This window comes from Castor canadensis, chromosome 5, assembly GCF_047511655.1.
Source record: "Castor canadensis chromosome 5, mCasCan1.hap1v2, whole genome shotgun sequence".
Lineage (NCBI taxonomy): Eukaryota > Metazoa > Chordata > Mammalia > Rodentia > Castoridae > Castor > Castor canadensis.
This window is the reverse complement of record NC_133390.1, coordinates 152606556-152619808: the sequence shown is the minus strand read 5'-3', so window position 1 is coordinate 152619808 and position 13253 is coordinate 152606556. Positions and strand designations below refer to the sequence as shown.

Below are 13253 nucleotides of genomic sequence, written 5' to 3'. Positions count from 1 at the left end.
GGGAGGGGTGGGGCGAGGGCCGCTTTAGACCAATGAGCAGGTTCCAGAGGACGGCCAACCTGAGTCACGTGCAGGGAGCTCTGAGGCTGCGCCTTGAGATCCCGCGTCTATCCGTGGCCGGGCGAGTTCTCGCGAGGAAGTCTGGAAGTGGCCCGTGATAGCCCAGGCCAGAATCGCACGGAACGGAAGGAGGGGAGTTGGAGAGTCTCGGACGGATCCTGCCCTGTCCCGCCTTCTTCTGGGAGTTTTGCACTCCTGCCTCGGCCTAAAGCAGAGAAAGGCCTTCCCTGGACCCAGTCCCTTTGGGTGGTATTTAGGCGGGGCCCAAGGCTAGTTGGAGCGCCTAAAGGTGGCCTTCCCCCTCAGGCTTCCGTGCCCGTTTCATCAGTTGATAGGAGCCATGCTAGTCCTGTTTAGTAGCTAAGCAACCGTCCTTCCCGCTTTGCGACACCCGGGTTTCAGATTCTTCCTTTTCCCCGGTCGGAGGAAGCCGGTCGACCCGACTCAGACAAGCATCAGAACAAAGAAGGCACGCGGGAAGGGGGCTGGGAGAGCCTGTGTGGGTACCCCCGGGGACCACAGCCTCTGCTCCTGGTCTCTTTGGAGGCGGTTGCCATGGCAGCGGGATGCGCCATGGCAGCGGGATGCGCCTTGCTCAGCCCTGCGGGGTGAGATGTCGCCGCCTCCACAGAGCTGGTGAGCTAGAGACGTGGTCTCCAGGTCTTCGGGGGTTCTTGCCAAAGTCCCACCCGTAGGTGGGCGAATATCTCTACTTCCGCAGGCACGAACAGGTTATCTAAAGTGCCGGCGAGGTTGCCAGCTAGAGTCCACAGCTTCTTCCAACGTAGAGAGGGCTTGGGCAGCAGAGAGTCATCTTTCTTTCCGAAAGGACAGGGTCTCTGCCTTTGAAGAGTCCTCAAGGTGCCCACTCTCTGCTGGATCCCTGTGGCCCCTAACTTGTCTCCTGGTCTCCAGTCTGCACACTTTTGCAAGTTAATCTTTCTGAGATACTGTTTCCATAACGTCCTTCCCTAGCTCCAAAGTGCTCTGTCCTCCTGGACTGTCTCCAACCGAGCTTCCTTCACAAACTTTCTCAGCATTTTGGATGATTCGTGCGTTCTCTGGCGTTTGGGAAGGCTTTGTCCTCCTGCACGGACATTGGGAGCTTTCCACATTCTGATCCCAGCCCGCCCATTCCTGCCCACTCACCACTCTGTCTACCATTCTATGTACTTCAGTATCTACCATACCCTCCCCATATATTCCTATACCTGTTCTTTTCCAAGTTGGCAGATAGTGGGTCCAAACATACACACACACCAAAAAACAACCTATGATCTTTGGAAAACTGCTTGGCAATATCTAATAACATTGATAGATGCCACCTTTGGCCAAGCTAAAGTTGAGTAGCTAGGATTAATCCTGGCTACTCTGGAGGCAGAGATAAGGAGGATTGAGGTTTGAAGCCAGACCAGGCAAATAGTTTGCAAGATCCTATTTGGAAAAAGATGCCAACCTTATTACCCAGTAATTTCTCTCTTAACTATATACCAGAAGAAGTACATGCAAATATTTGTGGCAGCACTTTTTTTTTTGCCAGTATTGAGGTTTAAACTCAGGGCTTTACACTTGCTGGGCAGGTGTTCTGCCACTTGAGTCACTTGATCAGCCCAATGTGGCAGCATTTTTTATTAGCATGTATTCATTATACAAAGGGGTTGTGGCAGTATTTGTAATAGCCCCAAACTGGAAGTAATCCAAATGTATATCAACAATGAAATTAATAAATAAATTGCACTATGTTTTGTATAATGGTGTATTATACATCAATGACAAAAAACATGCTGAATACATGCAACACTGGATGATTCTCACAGATAATTTTGAGCAAAAGAGGCTGGACACATACACTATATTCTAGTACATGTCTTTTGGTGAATTTATGTGTGTATTTCTCGTGAGTATGTATCTAGGAACTGCTGTGGTGGCTTTATAATGTGTCAACTTAGCTAGCTTGAACTGCATTTCCCAAATTCCCTTTCATGTATGTTTTCAATTAGGGCAGACCACAGCCGACATTTTTGCATGAGATTTGAATAGTGGAAGAAAAGTAACAGCAGTACAGAACTTGACATTTGCAAGCTCCAGGCAGGAGCTTTGTAGCCCACGCACATTGTTGCTAATCTGCTGACTTACCTCATTGACATGGGATAGCAGCTAGGCTTGCAAGCGTTCTGCTTTTCCCTGGATCCTTCTTCACTTCTCTGATTCCTGGATGAGATGGCAGCGGGGGCCAGCTTCTGTCATTTACCCACATCAAAATGAGGCAGTGATGGGGGTTGGGGATTTAGCTCAGTGGAAGAGCACTTGCCTGGCAAGTGTAAGGCCCTGAGTTCGGTCACCGAAAAAAAAAAAAAAAAGAGGCAGTGAGAGCTGACATGAGTTCCAGCCTATGCGCATAGATTCCAGTTCTTTCTGTTCTCCACCTTTGGTCTATCTTCCCTTTCCAGCTTCTAACCTGTGGACTTTAATCTCCAGCAATAGATGCAAAAACAATGACCTTACAAAGGCTCTTCAATCAGTTCCCACAATTACCTGAAATTAAATCTCTGTAAGAAGTCCCTTTTGCTTATCTGATTGAACCCTAACCAATTAATAACACAGGCATCTGGTTAATTATAAGCAACTGCCAAACTGTTTCTTTAATTTAGCAACTCCAGTTCTAGAATTTATCACACGAATGAGCTCATACACAATACTAAATTATTAATGTGTGATGCGATTCATTGTTGCATTACTATTATTAATAAAAATTGGAAATAACTCAAATGTCTAAGTGGAAATTAAATAAATTTGGTACAGAGAGTAGGATTTTATGCGGTTACAAGAAAACAGTGTACCTGTATGGGAAAATCTCCAGAGAGAGAGAATTGAGATTGAGAGAACGGTGCTTTAAGCTAGGGCCAGTGTGTGTGAGGGGCTTTGGGGCAAATGAAAGATGAGGCTTAAGCAAGTGTTAACCTATGACCAGGTTGAGCCTAGGGATGGGGCTCAAACCAAGGTCAGGAGTAATTACCAACTTTTATTTTCATTTATTATTGAATTTTTTTTCAGTGCTAGAGATCAAACCCAAAGCCTCATGCATGCTTGTGTACTGGAATTTGAATTCAGGGCCTCACATTTGTTAGGCAGGTGCTCTACCACTTGAGCCACTTTGCCAACCCTATTTTGTATTGGGTATTTTGGAGACAGGGTCTTGCAAACTGTTTGCCCAGGCTGGCCTCAAACTGCATTCCTCCTGATTCCTGCCTCCCAAGTAGCTAGGATTATAAGTTTGAGGCACTAGTGCCTGGCATCAGTGTGTTTTTTGCATCTCTCCCACTTGCTTTCTCTCAGAAGGAACCACTCTCTTTGAGTTTATGCTTTCATTACCACAAAAGAAAAATGACTACTAACAATCCCTCCTCAAATATCTATGTGTTCCCCTCCCCTTGAATGTGGGCTGGACCTAGTAACTTGCTTCTAATAAACAGAATACTGCAAATGTGAGGGGGATGTCACTTCCATGATGGAAGACTGTAAATTCCATCTTGCTATCCCACTCTTTTCTAACTCTTTTCCTTGCTGGCTTTGGTGACATAAGCTACTATGCTGGATATGGCTACATGGCAAGGAAATGAGGGCAACCACAGGCTAACAACCAGCAAACCTTGAAGCCCTCAGTCCAATAGTCCACAAGGAGCTGGATTCTGTCAACAACCAAGTAAGCATGACCCCTTACCCAGATGAGCCTTCAGATAAGACCATAGTTCTGGCTAACACCTTGATTGCAACCTTGAAAGCAACCCAGAAGCAGAAGATTCAGCTAAGCCCCATCTAGACTCTGGGCCCACAGAAAAATGTGAGCTAATAAGCATGTATTATTTTAAGCCTCTAAATTGATGATAATTTGTAATAGATAATTAATACAGGTTCTTTTCAGTTCTGTTGTTTCTACAAAGAGTGTTGCTATGAACATTGTTGTTGTAACGTGTCTCCCAGAACACAGAACACAAGAACTTAAGTTTCTCTTATGTATAAGCTGGGTATGTGCCTAGGAATTGCGGGATCTCAGGATTTCTAATGTTTAGCATTATGAACAGTCAGCAAATCATCAGAGTTAAGGTCAGGGCTGGGGGCATGGCTCAAGTGGTAGAGCACCTGTCTAGCAAGCACTAGGTGGGGAGTTCAAACCCCAGTGGTAAAACCAATCTACCAAGCAGTGGGCACACACAACCCAGATGAGATCTATTCTGGGTCCCCAAGGTTCTTCATTTATGGGGGTGACTGGTGGAGGATAAGGGGAGCAGGAACTTGCAGCCTTTAGAGATGCAGAAAGAAAAGGAAGGCATAGGGAAGAAAATACAATATCCTGTTTAATGGGAGCACCTCTGCCCCATATTGACCTCAGAATCCCCAACAATACCCAGTGGACTAGGAGGACAGTTACTACATATACAGCAGGATGTCTCCCCTATTTCTGGCTGGTCCCACTCCTCACCCCTTCCTCTCCATCTGCTGTGGTCTCCAGCCCCGAGATGGGTCCCAGGTGAGCACCCAGGAGGGACAAAGGAGCCCCTCGGCTTCTGGAGGTAGTTTCCTGCATGGCCGAGGGCATAAAGACCTAGCCTGGATGGACACACTGCTGTCCTCAGAGCTAGGCGGGGACCCTGCTCTGGAGGTGTGGACACAGTCAGGGGACCGCCTCCCAGGGTCCACCTTGGCGGGGCCCCAGATGTTGCACACTGCTTTGGGGGACGCGCCGGGTCTCCGCACGTGGCTTCTGGACTGTGGAAAGCGGTCCATTCTCCTGGCCCGGATGGAGTGTAAGGAGGCGTCTCAGTTCCAGACCTCCGCTTCTAGGGCTGTTGTCCCAACGCCCCCCACGCTCGCCCCCATCCCCAGGGAGGGAGGAGCTACGGCCGCAGGAGGCTGGGGTAAGCAACTGGCTCCGCCCTCCTAATCTTGCATCACGGGTGGGTGGACGGGTCGTGGCGTCTGGGGTCCGGCGTTACCCGGAAGTCCCGCGCAGCCCACAGCGCGGCTCACCGCTGCTTGCGCTCCGCCTGCTGGAGCCGCCGGGAAAGGTCTTCGATGCGCACGTTTTTAAGCTGAAGCAGGTGTTCCAGGCGCCTCACCTTCATCTGCAGTACCTGAGCCACACCACGCAGACGTCAAGCCCGATGGCTAGCTGCCCTGCCCGTGCCTCTGCGGACCCCAACTCCAACCTCCTCTCCAGCCTTCCCAGTGCGCCTTCACCTGCACGGTCTCCTGAGAGGCCAACAGCTCCTGCTCCTTTTCAGCGATCTGGAGAACGAAGCTTGGGTCGCCCTGCAACTCCTGGCTATACCCTGGAGGTCGGGGCGCCGGCGGCCGACCTCCCCTAAAATGGGAAGCAACATAGCAGAGCCCTGGACCTCAGACCCCAACCTCACCCTTCCAGTGCCCGCGGTCAGACCTTCCCTCTCTCACTTCCCTTTTCCCGTCCCCCGCCCCACCTTCCCAGGTGCAGCCAGCCCCTGCCCCACTCCCAGCCTGTGTGGAGAAATGACCAAACCTCCACAGTAAGGTCAGAACTCCAGTTGCTTTACCTGAGCTGCCCTCCTCCCTGGGAGTCCTGGGCACCTTCCCCTCGGGCCTTCTGGGACAAACCTGAGACAAGGCAAGTGGAAGAGTGACCTTGCTGGAGTCCCATTCTCCTGTCTCCCCCTGACCCCCAAAGCCATAGGAGGGACAGGAGGGGAACTTTTCCTGACAGGGACAAGGGAGAAAGGCCACCTTACCCACATCCATATAGCCACTGCCATCCTGAGGAGCCAGCTCCTGAAAGAACCCCCATGATTAACTGTGAGCCTCAGCTTACCCATCCCTCATGGAGTCCCATGTCCCTTCTGCAGTCCCCCAGACCAGAATCTCTTAGTCTGGTACCCCTCCCTCCCACTCATCGCCAAGACAGGGCTCTGTGCTGCCTGGGAACCCCGCAGAGTAGAGACGCTGGAGAGGGGGTGGTACCTGTAAGGATCCGGTGCCCTGCTTCCTGCGCCTCTGCCGCTCCTCCAGGCGCTGCCTCAGCGGAATGAGCACCAGCTCCACCACGCCCGGGGCACACTGCGCGATCTTGCGCATCACGTCATCTGGTACCGAGAAGTTCAGCTTGTTCAGCACTTTCCTACAGGGTGGTACAGGGAGAACGGACTGGGTATTGCGGGGAATGAAGCCAGGGTGATGGGAAAGAAGGGGGGACTAAGTGATCCTGAGCCTGCGGTCCTGGGAGAGTAGAAGGGCAGGCATCTGAACCCCTCCATCCCCGTTTGGGTGTCCTGAGGTTCCTTGTCTCCTTCCCACTAAGAGTTTGTTAATTTTGTTACTACATGGATTCTGTCTGTATTGGCCCTCCCCACCCTGCCACTAGCACAGTCCCAGCCTGGGAGTTCATAGCAGGTGTAGGGGTTGGTGCAGCCCTTCCTGGGAACCCCAGTGAGGACTGGAGAGTCCCACTCCTGCACCTGTTCAGGAACAGGTAGGTATTCTGCTACCTGTTCAGGTGACCCCAGTTGCTGAGCTTCTGCTGGAGAGAGTTGGCAGGGACATAATTGTGCATCTCCACCATCTTGGGGAAGTAAAACTTGATGACCTCGGCAACCAGGACTGAGAAGTGGGGGTAGGAATAGACGTGGAAGGTGAGAGAAGAAAATGTGGGGTAGAAAAAACAGCAAAGTGGTGGAACCCAGTGGAGATGCAGAAAGGGGAAGGATGACAGGGAGGGAGACAAAGAAAACAAAATCAGTAATCAGACTAAGATCTAGAAAATATTTGAGGAGCTGCATCCCTTCCCCACTACCTCAGGGCACAGGAAAACAGAGTGAGTCTCCAAGAGAGCGCTTCAGGAGCCCATGTCCCCACCCCAGGAATTCACATGAATGCACACATTCATACACGCACACTCTAATATGAAAGTCCCAGGAGAGTCACTGACTCACACATGCAAACACATGATGAAATCCTTCTACAAACACATGCCAAGCACACAGGTGTACAAATGCAAACAAAATTACATACTTTTGGCATTGAAATCCCAGGAGACATTTCTGAAACAAAGACACCTATATAATCACAAAGAAATACATATGCACACAAGATTCCCCCCAAACACATTCAGGAAAGAACTTGTCAACACACATATGAACACATACATGCTCAGACACCTACAAAACAGGCATATAGAACACATAGCAATGAGCAAATTCATTGCTCAAATTCATGCTCAAAAATGCACAAATTCATACAGACACATATCTTGGTCATAAAGTCCTTGGAAGGAGACACACACACACACACACACACACGCAACTACATATATACAGGATAAACAAAGTAGACATTCATATGGACCCTCATTGTTTACACACAGCTTCAAATACACACACACACACACACACACACACACACACACACAAGCACACATTCCCATAACTGAAGTCACAGGAGACAGAGTTCATTCCCCCTAATACAATAGAGATAGTATGGTCACAGACCCCTTACATGTACATACAGGACAAAACACTAGAAACACACAGGTGCACACACCTCCGTCACTGAAGTCCCGGGAGAGGTTTCTCTTGGGCCTGGACAGAGGGATGTTGTCTATCCACAGGTACAGCTGGTGCAGTGCCTCCTCATCCACACTGCTTGCCATTGGTGCCCTCCACAAGACCAATGAGGTCTGGCCAGACAGAATCCTGCCCCAGCCTCACAAATCCTCAAGCACTTTCTCTGTAGATACTGCCTGGGCTTCCAGATCTGTCTCTGCCTCCCTAACCCAGATACTCATGTCCCATCTGGGAGCAGCCATATTGTTTTCTGAAACCATGGCAACCATCTCCTGCTTGCCTGGGAGCAGAGGCTTATGGGAGTTGTAGTTTTTCACCTGCACTGCCTCCTCCTGGGCCCCAGCTTTGAAAATGCAGTCGGATGTCCTTAGCTCCCCTTCTTCCTAAGAAAGCATCACCTCTGTGCCCATCCCACCTGCTGACCAGTTACTTATTCACTCTAGGATCTTCCAAAGCCAGCCAGGCCCCCCAGGACCCACTGTATCAGCATCCTCTGGGCTGGGATCCCCCTTCCGCATCCTGTCAATCTTAAATCAAGGCAGTATCCCCAAGTTTCTTAGCTTTACATGGAGTCAGCCCATTGTTTATCTGCTACCCACCCAGGCTGTGTGATAAGCTGTCTGATAGTGCTTCCTTGCTGGCTCTGTACCCAAAGTTCTGTACTCAGGCCATTGCCACTCCTCCATTCCAGCAGTGTCCTGGTGGGGCACTTAATAAGTAACCCAGACTCCAAGGGAAAGCACCAGAGTTCAATGGTGGTACCTTGGGCAGGCCATTTAATTCAACCTTATTTCTTCCTTTGTGAAATGAGAATAGTTCTCACTTACTTGTCCCAATGCGGTAATGGGAAAGTATTTACAAAGTGGAAAAAAATGTTAATATTCATGTAAGACCTATATTTGTATGGAAATTGGGGAAAATGGGAGTCATTTATATAAAAGCAAGAGCTCCTGTAGACACTTCCACATCATTCATCTTTCTCCAAGAACCACCGTAGATTAAAAAGAAAACTGATTTCAAGTAACCAGGTCCATCTCAAAACAGCACTACCTTTAGAAGGGTTAGGAATGAGTCCCGCCTTAGCAAAGGGGTACAGAGTAGCTATAAAGAGGATGATTTTAGAGTCATCCGGGAGAGAAAGCTTGCTTCCAACAGACTAATGGTGTGACTTTGGCCACATTACTGAACCACTCCATGCCTGTTCAGTTTTCCCTACCTCAAGGGACTTTGTGAACATCTAAAGTCATTAGGACCTGGCACACCACAAGGGCCATATTAGTATCAGCACTGAGATTTGAACTCAGAGCCTCACACTTGCTAGGCAGGCATTTTTACCACTTGAGCTACTCTACCAGCCCTCAGCTGGTGATATCAGTATTGAGATCACATCAGCTCCAGCGAGAAAGAGGTGTTCTTATTGGCAGGAGACAGATATGACTTGCCTTGTTGGTACTTGAGGTGAGGGACCTGGGTTGGCCAGAGGCACCTAGAAAGGCCACTGCTCCCTCCTCCCTATTCCAGAGCAGGCCCATAGAGTATGGTGAGCTTCCTTTTGACTTTCTAGTCTCCTCCTCCAGAACTAGGATTGGGAAGAGGGTGATGCCAAGGGGAATCCCAACTCCTTTTCGTTGTCACTTTGCTTCAAAAACCTTCAAGGGATGGAGGGGATCCCTGTGTGCCAAAAGTGCACAAGGCCAAGAGTGGAAGTTACCTTCTTGCTTTAAAGCCATACAATGGCCTTGCCTTTCTGGAACCACACCCAGGGCAGGCAAGGTACAAAAGATGACCTGGATCTCCCCCTCCCCCTAACATTCCAGGGTGGGGAGAGGAGGAACTTGGTGGCTAGGGGGTGATGAGGAGGTTGGGAAGGAACTAGAGGTGATATGCCAGCCTGCCAACCAGCCCTGGGCAGGGTGGGAAAACCGGTTTGGAGCTCAAAGAAGCCAGCCCAGCTGAGGTTCTGGCCCTTCCCTGTAGAACCGCTGGGGGCCTGAGGGCCTCAGTGAGGGAGGGTTCTAGAGGGAAGGGCAGGGCCTGAAAGGAGGAGGGATAGGACTGACAAAGGGCTGGTCTTCACCTTTGGACTTGGGGAGCTGGGGGAAACAGCACAGGGAGCTACCAACTCATCCTTAGTCTCTTGGAGGTGGTCTGTTCCCAGTAATTTCACCTTCCTCCTGCTACTGTCCTCAAGGTGGCCACCAGGCTAGGAGATGCCTATTACTGAAAGGCCGGAAGGGCTCCCTCTTAGGGCTCCAAAGGTAAACCAAAGGATGCCCTGTATGGCCCTCCAGCTTCAACCTGGTCCACATGAGCTGTCCCAGTATCTTGTCCGTAATCCTACAAGAACCTTCTTTAACCAGTCTTGGTGGTTCTAATCCTCAGGTGCATATTACAACAGATACTGTTGGCTTCCTCCCTCCTGCCCAGTCAAGTGAACCAAGTTTCTCTCTAACCCCAAAGCAGTGCAAGGCTAGGGTTCCTCAAATCTACTCCCGGATGGGTACACTGAAGACCTTCCCTCCCCAAGCCTTGGAAATATTTAGATATGGGTGTCAATGGCTCCCTGTATCCCTGATCTCAGTCAGGACCACCCTCTCAACCCTTGCTTCCATGTCCCACCAGAGCAAGGATCAAAAGGAACCAAAGAAAGGGTGTGTCCCCCAAGACAGACGCAAGCCCAGACCATGAAGGATGCACCCTTGGCTGTTAAAACGTTCACCCCCACAAAAGGGGAGTGGACAGATTTATTGAATTCAAACTGGGAAGGAAGCAGCTGGATGGCTGGACTCTGGGCCCAGCCCCAGGCCCCTCTGCCCAGGATAGGGCCCTGCCAGAGAGGGAAAAGAGGCACGAGGCCTGCAGCTGCCCACAAGGGAGGTGCTCACCGTCACTCCTCTGGAGGGCCTTTTGGAAACCTCCAATCTGGAAAGAAAACCAAGGGCCAAAGTCACACAGACTGGGCCAGAGAAAGGGATTAGGGAGGTGGAAAGCAGGCAGAGCAGGCTTAGGAGCCTGCTGTAAGTTAGACTGTGCTTCTTGAGGTGGCCCAGGGGTGAGGGCAGGGTGGGGATGGGGGGGCCTGCCAGCCTTGTGGGGGCCTAGGCTGGACCTTCCTCTGGAGCCCTTCCCAGAATGGCTTTGGGTTCCCCCCACCAAAGACCTGGTTGGATGGTGCGGGGGAGAGGCACTCTCCGGCCGGGAGCTTCCAGGGCCTATCCCTGGCTGCTGTTGTGGTCTAGTCCACTGATGGCATGGTGTGGTAGCACCGGACAGCTCCCCACCCACCCCACCTGGTCCCCCGAGCCCAGGGGCAAATGGGGAGGAAAGAGGATTCTGAGAAAGAGGCAATAAGCAGATAGTGAGGCAGACCTCAGCCCTTGGGCCTGTCTCAGGGCCAAGGGAAGCATCACTAAAGGCCCTGGGGCTCCCCCCTCTGGCTCCATCCCCAGTGGCTGCCCAGGGGGTTCTCTGCCCTGGGCTGGTACTGCCCATCTGGGTCAGGGGCACATGTATGCCCAGAAGCTCAGCTTTGATGTCCAAGACCCCGAACTCCCGCCTGCCTGGCATGGTTCTTCCTGGTCACGTGGACCAGATCATGTTCCAAGTGGAGGATGTGGCTCTGCACCCGGTCATCGATGGGGAAGGAGGTAAGGTACCTCTTGACCATAGCGAAGTAAGCCATGGCTTCCCCGAAGCTGGGTACAGGTACCTCATCACCATCCTCATCGTCATCTTCATCGTCTTCATCTTCCTCATCCTCTTCTTCATCCTCCTCTTCCTCGCTGTCTGAATCAGAGTCCTCCTCACCTTCCAGGAAACGGAGGGCAGGAAACTGGGCTTCCTCCTGGGCACCGTAACCCCCAAAGCTGCCCCCAGCCTCCACTACACCCTGGGCCCAGTCCTCAGCCTCCAAACCCTCAGAGGAGCTCTCTTCTTCTTCTTCATCTTCTTCATCACTGTCATCAACATCACCCTCCTCCTCTACTTCTTCTTCCTCTCCCAGCTCCTCTCCTTCTCCTGCTTCCTCCTCCTCCTCCTCGCCTTCTTCTTCTTCCTCCTCCTCCTCTTCCCCTTCACCCTCCTCTTCTTCTTCTTCTTCTTCTTCCTCCTCCTCCTCCTCTTCCTCTCCCTCACTTTTGAGTGAAGTGGTGATGGTGGCATTAAGGCCACCCCCAAAACCGGCCTCACGGAAGCAGGTGGCTATGTCTGAAGGCTCCACTGCCTGCCAGGCTGCAGCCACGAAGTGCAGGGCCTCCATGAGGCCCAGCTGCAGGCCTGAGCGATCTTGGCCTTCTAGTGCGGCCATGGCTTTGAGCAGCATAGCCTGGCGGTAGTGGCCCTTCACCTGTTGCACCACTCCCCGCTCCAATGGATGCACAGTGCCCGGAGGGAAGAAAGCCAGCTGCACGTGCCGCAGGCCTGAGGTGTCCAGGGACTGGGCAGCCAAGCGGCCAGCCAGCAACAGGACTCGGCGAGACTCTGCAGCCATTCGGGTGTCTAGGGCCTTTAAGTACTTGGCCAGGGCCTGGGTGGTAACACCGCCCTTAGAGTTGGCGGTGTAGTCGCAGGGCAGGCCACCTTGGCCTGCACGGGGCTTGGCTGACTTGCCCGCCACCAGCGGGGGCAGCTTCTCGCTGCCGTCGGCGTTGGCGCACAGCAAGACGCTCAGGCGCTGGGTGGCTTGGCGCACCCTTCCATCGCCTCCACACAGCCCCGCGGCCTGGTCGGACAGAAAGTCGTACCACAGACTGGTCTCAGTGGCGCTGAACACGTCCTGCGAGGCGTAGCCCTCGGCCACCGACGGCGGCTGCTCCTCCCGCGCGCCCCAGCCCAGCGTACTTCCACCGCTGCCCTCCGAGGGCACAGCAGCCGGGCTGGCAGGTGCCGCTGGGGCTCGGGGGACGGTATTTCGCCCCCTTGCCCGGGCCACCCCGCTGCAGGACACCACACCGTGGCGCCGGCGGAAACGGTCCAGCCAACCGTTGGAGGCAGTGAAGTCGTCCATGCCCAACTCCTCGGCTATACGCAGCGCCTTCTCCTTGAGGATGATGCCCTTGACGGGCAGGCCAGCGGCGCGGATCTGCTGGAACCAGGCGATGAGCAACCCCTCGAGCTTGTCGTAGGGGGACAGCTTGTTGGTCTTGCGGCAGGTGGAGGCCACCCCGTACTTGCGCTCCGACGCCAGGATGGCGCGCTTGTTCTTCAGGATGGTGCTCAGTGTGGAAGGCGGGATGTTGAAGCGCCTCGCGATCTCGCCCTTGCGCAGGTCAGGGTTCTCCTCTACCTCCTGGATGATCCGCGACTTCTCCCGGAACGTCAGCTGCCGCCGCTTGGGGCCCATCCCGGCGCGCCCCCCGCCCCGGGGCCCGGCACCACCGCCGCCACCCCGGGGCGGGGGGCCCGGGCCCGCGGCGGGGGGCACCTAGCGGCCTCTCCCGCGCGCCCCGCCCGAGACAAAGCGGATCGCGGGGCGGCGAGCGGGGCGGCGACCCGGGCGGGCCGGGGGCACCTCCGGGGACGACGCCGGGCAGCGGGCGGCGGGCGGCAGGCACGGGAGAGGGCGGGCGGCGCGGGCACGGAAGGCAGGAAGTGCCGCGGCGCGGG

At 53.1% G+C, this 13253-nt stretch overlaps 2 protein-coding genes across 2 annotated transcripts; both read right to left on the bottom strand.

Moving 5' to 3' along the window:
• Positions 1-2508: 2508 nt before the first annotated feature.
• Positions 2509-10206, bottom strand: Spef1 (sperm flagellar 1). Its single transcript, XM_020171187.2, has 7 exons — positions 7627-10206; positions 6576-6687; positions 6052-6208; positions 5823-5862; positions 5631-5691; positions 5299-5422; positions 2509-5192 (listed from the first exon to the last, which is right to left on the bottom strand). The coding sequence occupies exons 1-7, from the start codon at positions 7733-7735 to the stop codon at positions 5085-5087; spliced, it is 711 nt and encodes a 236-aa protein (XP_020026776.1). The 5' UTR covers positions 7736-10206; the 3' UTR covers positions 2509-5084.
• A 142-nt stretch (positions 10207-10348) lies between these two features.
• On the bottom strand, positions 10349-13027 carry Cenpb (centromere protein B). Its single transcript, XM_020171183.2, has one exon. It carries the CDS (start codon positions 12988-12990, stop codon positions 11173-11175), a length of 1818 nt encoding a protein of 605 aa, XP_020026772.1. The 5' UTR covers positions 12991-13027; the 3' UTR covers positions 10349-11172.
• Between the last annotated feature and the right edge of the window lie 226 nt (positions 13028-13253).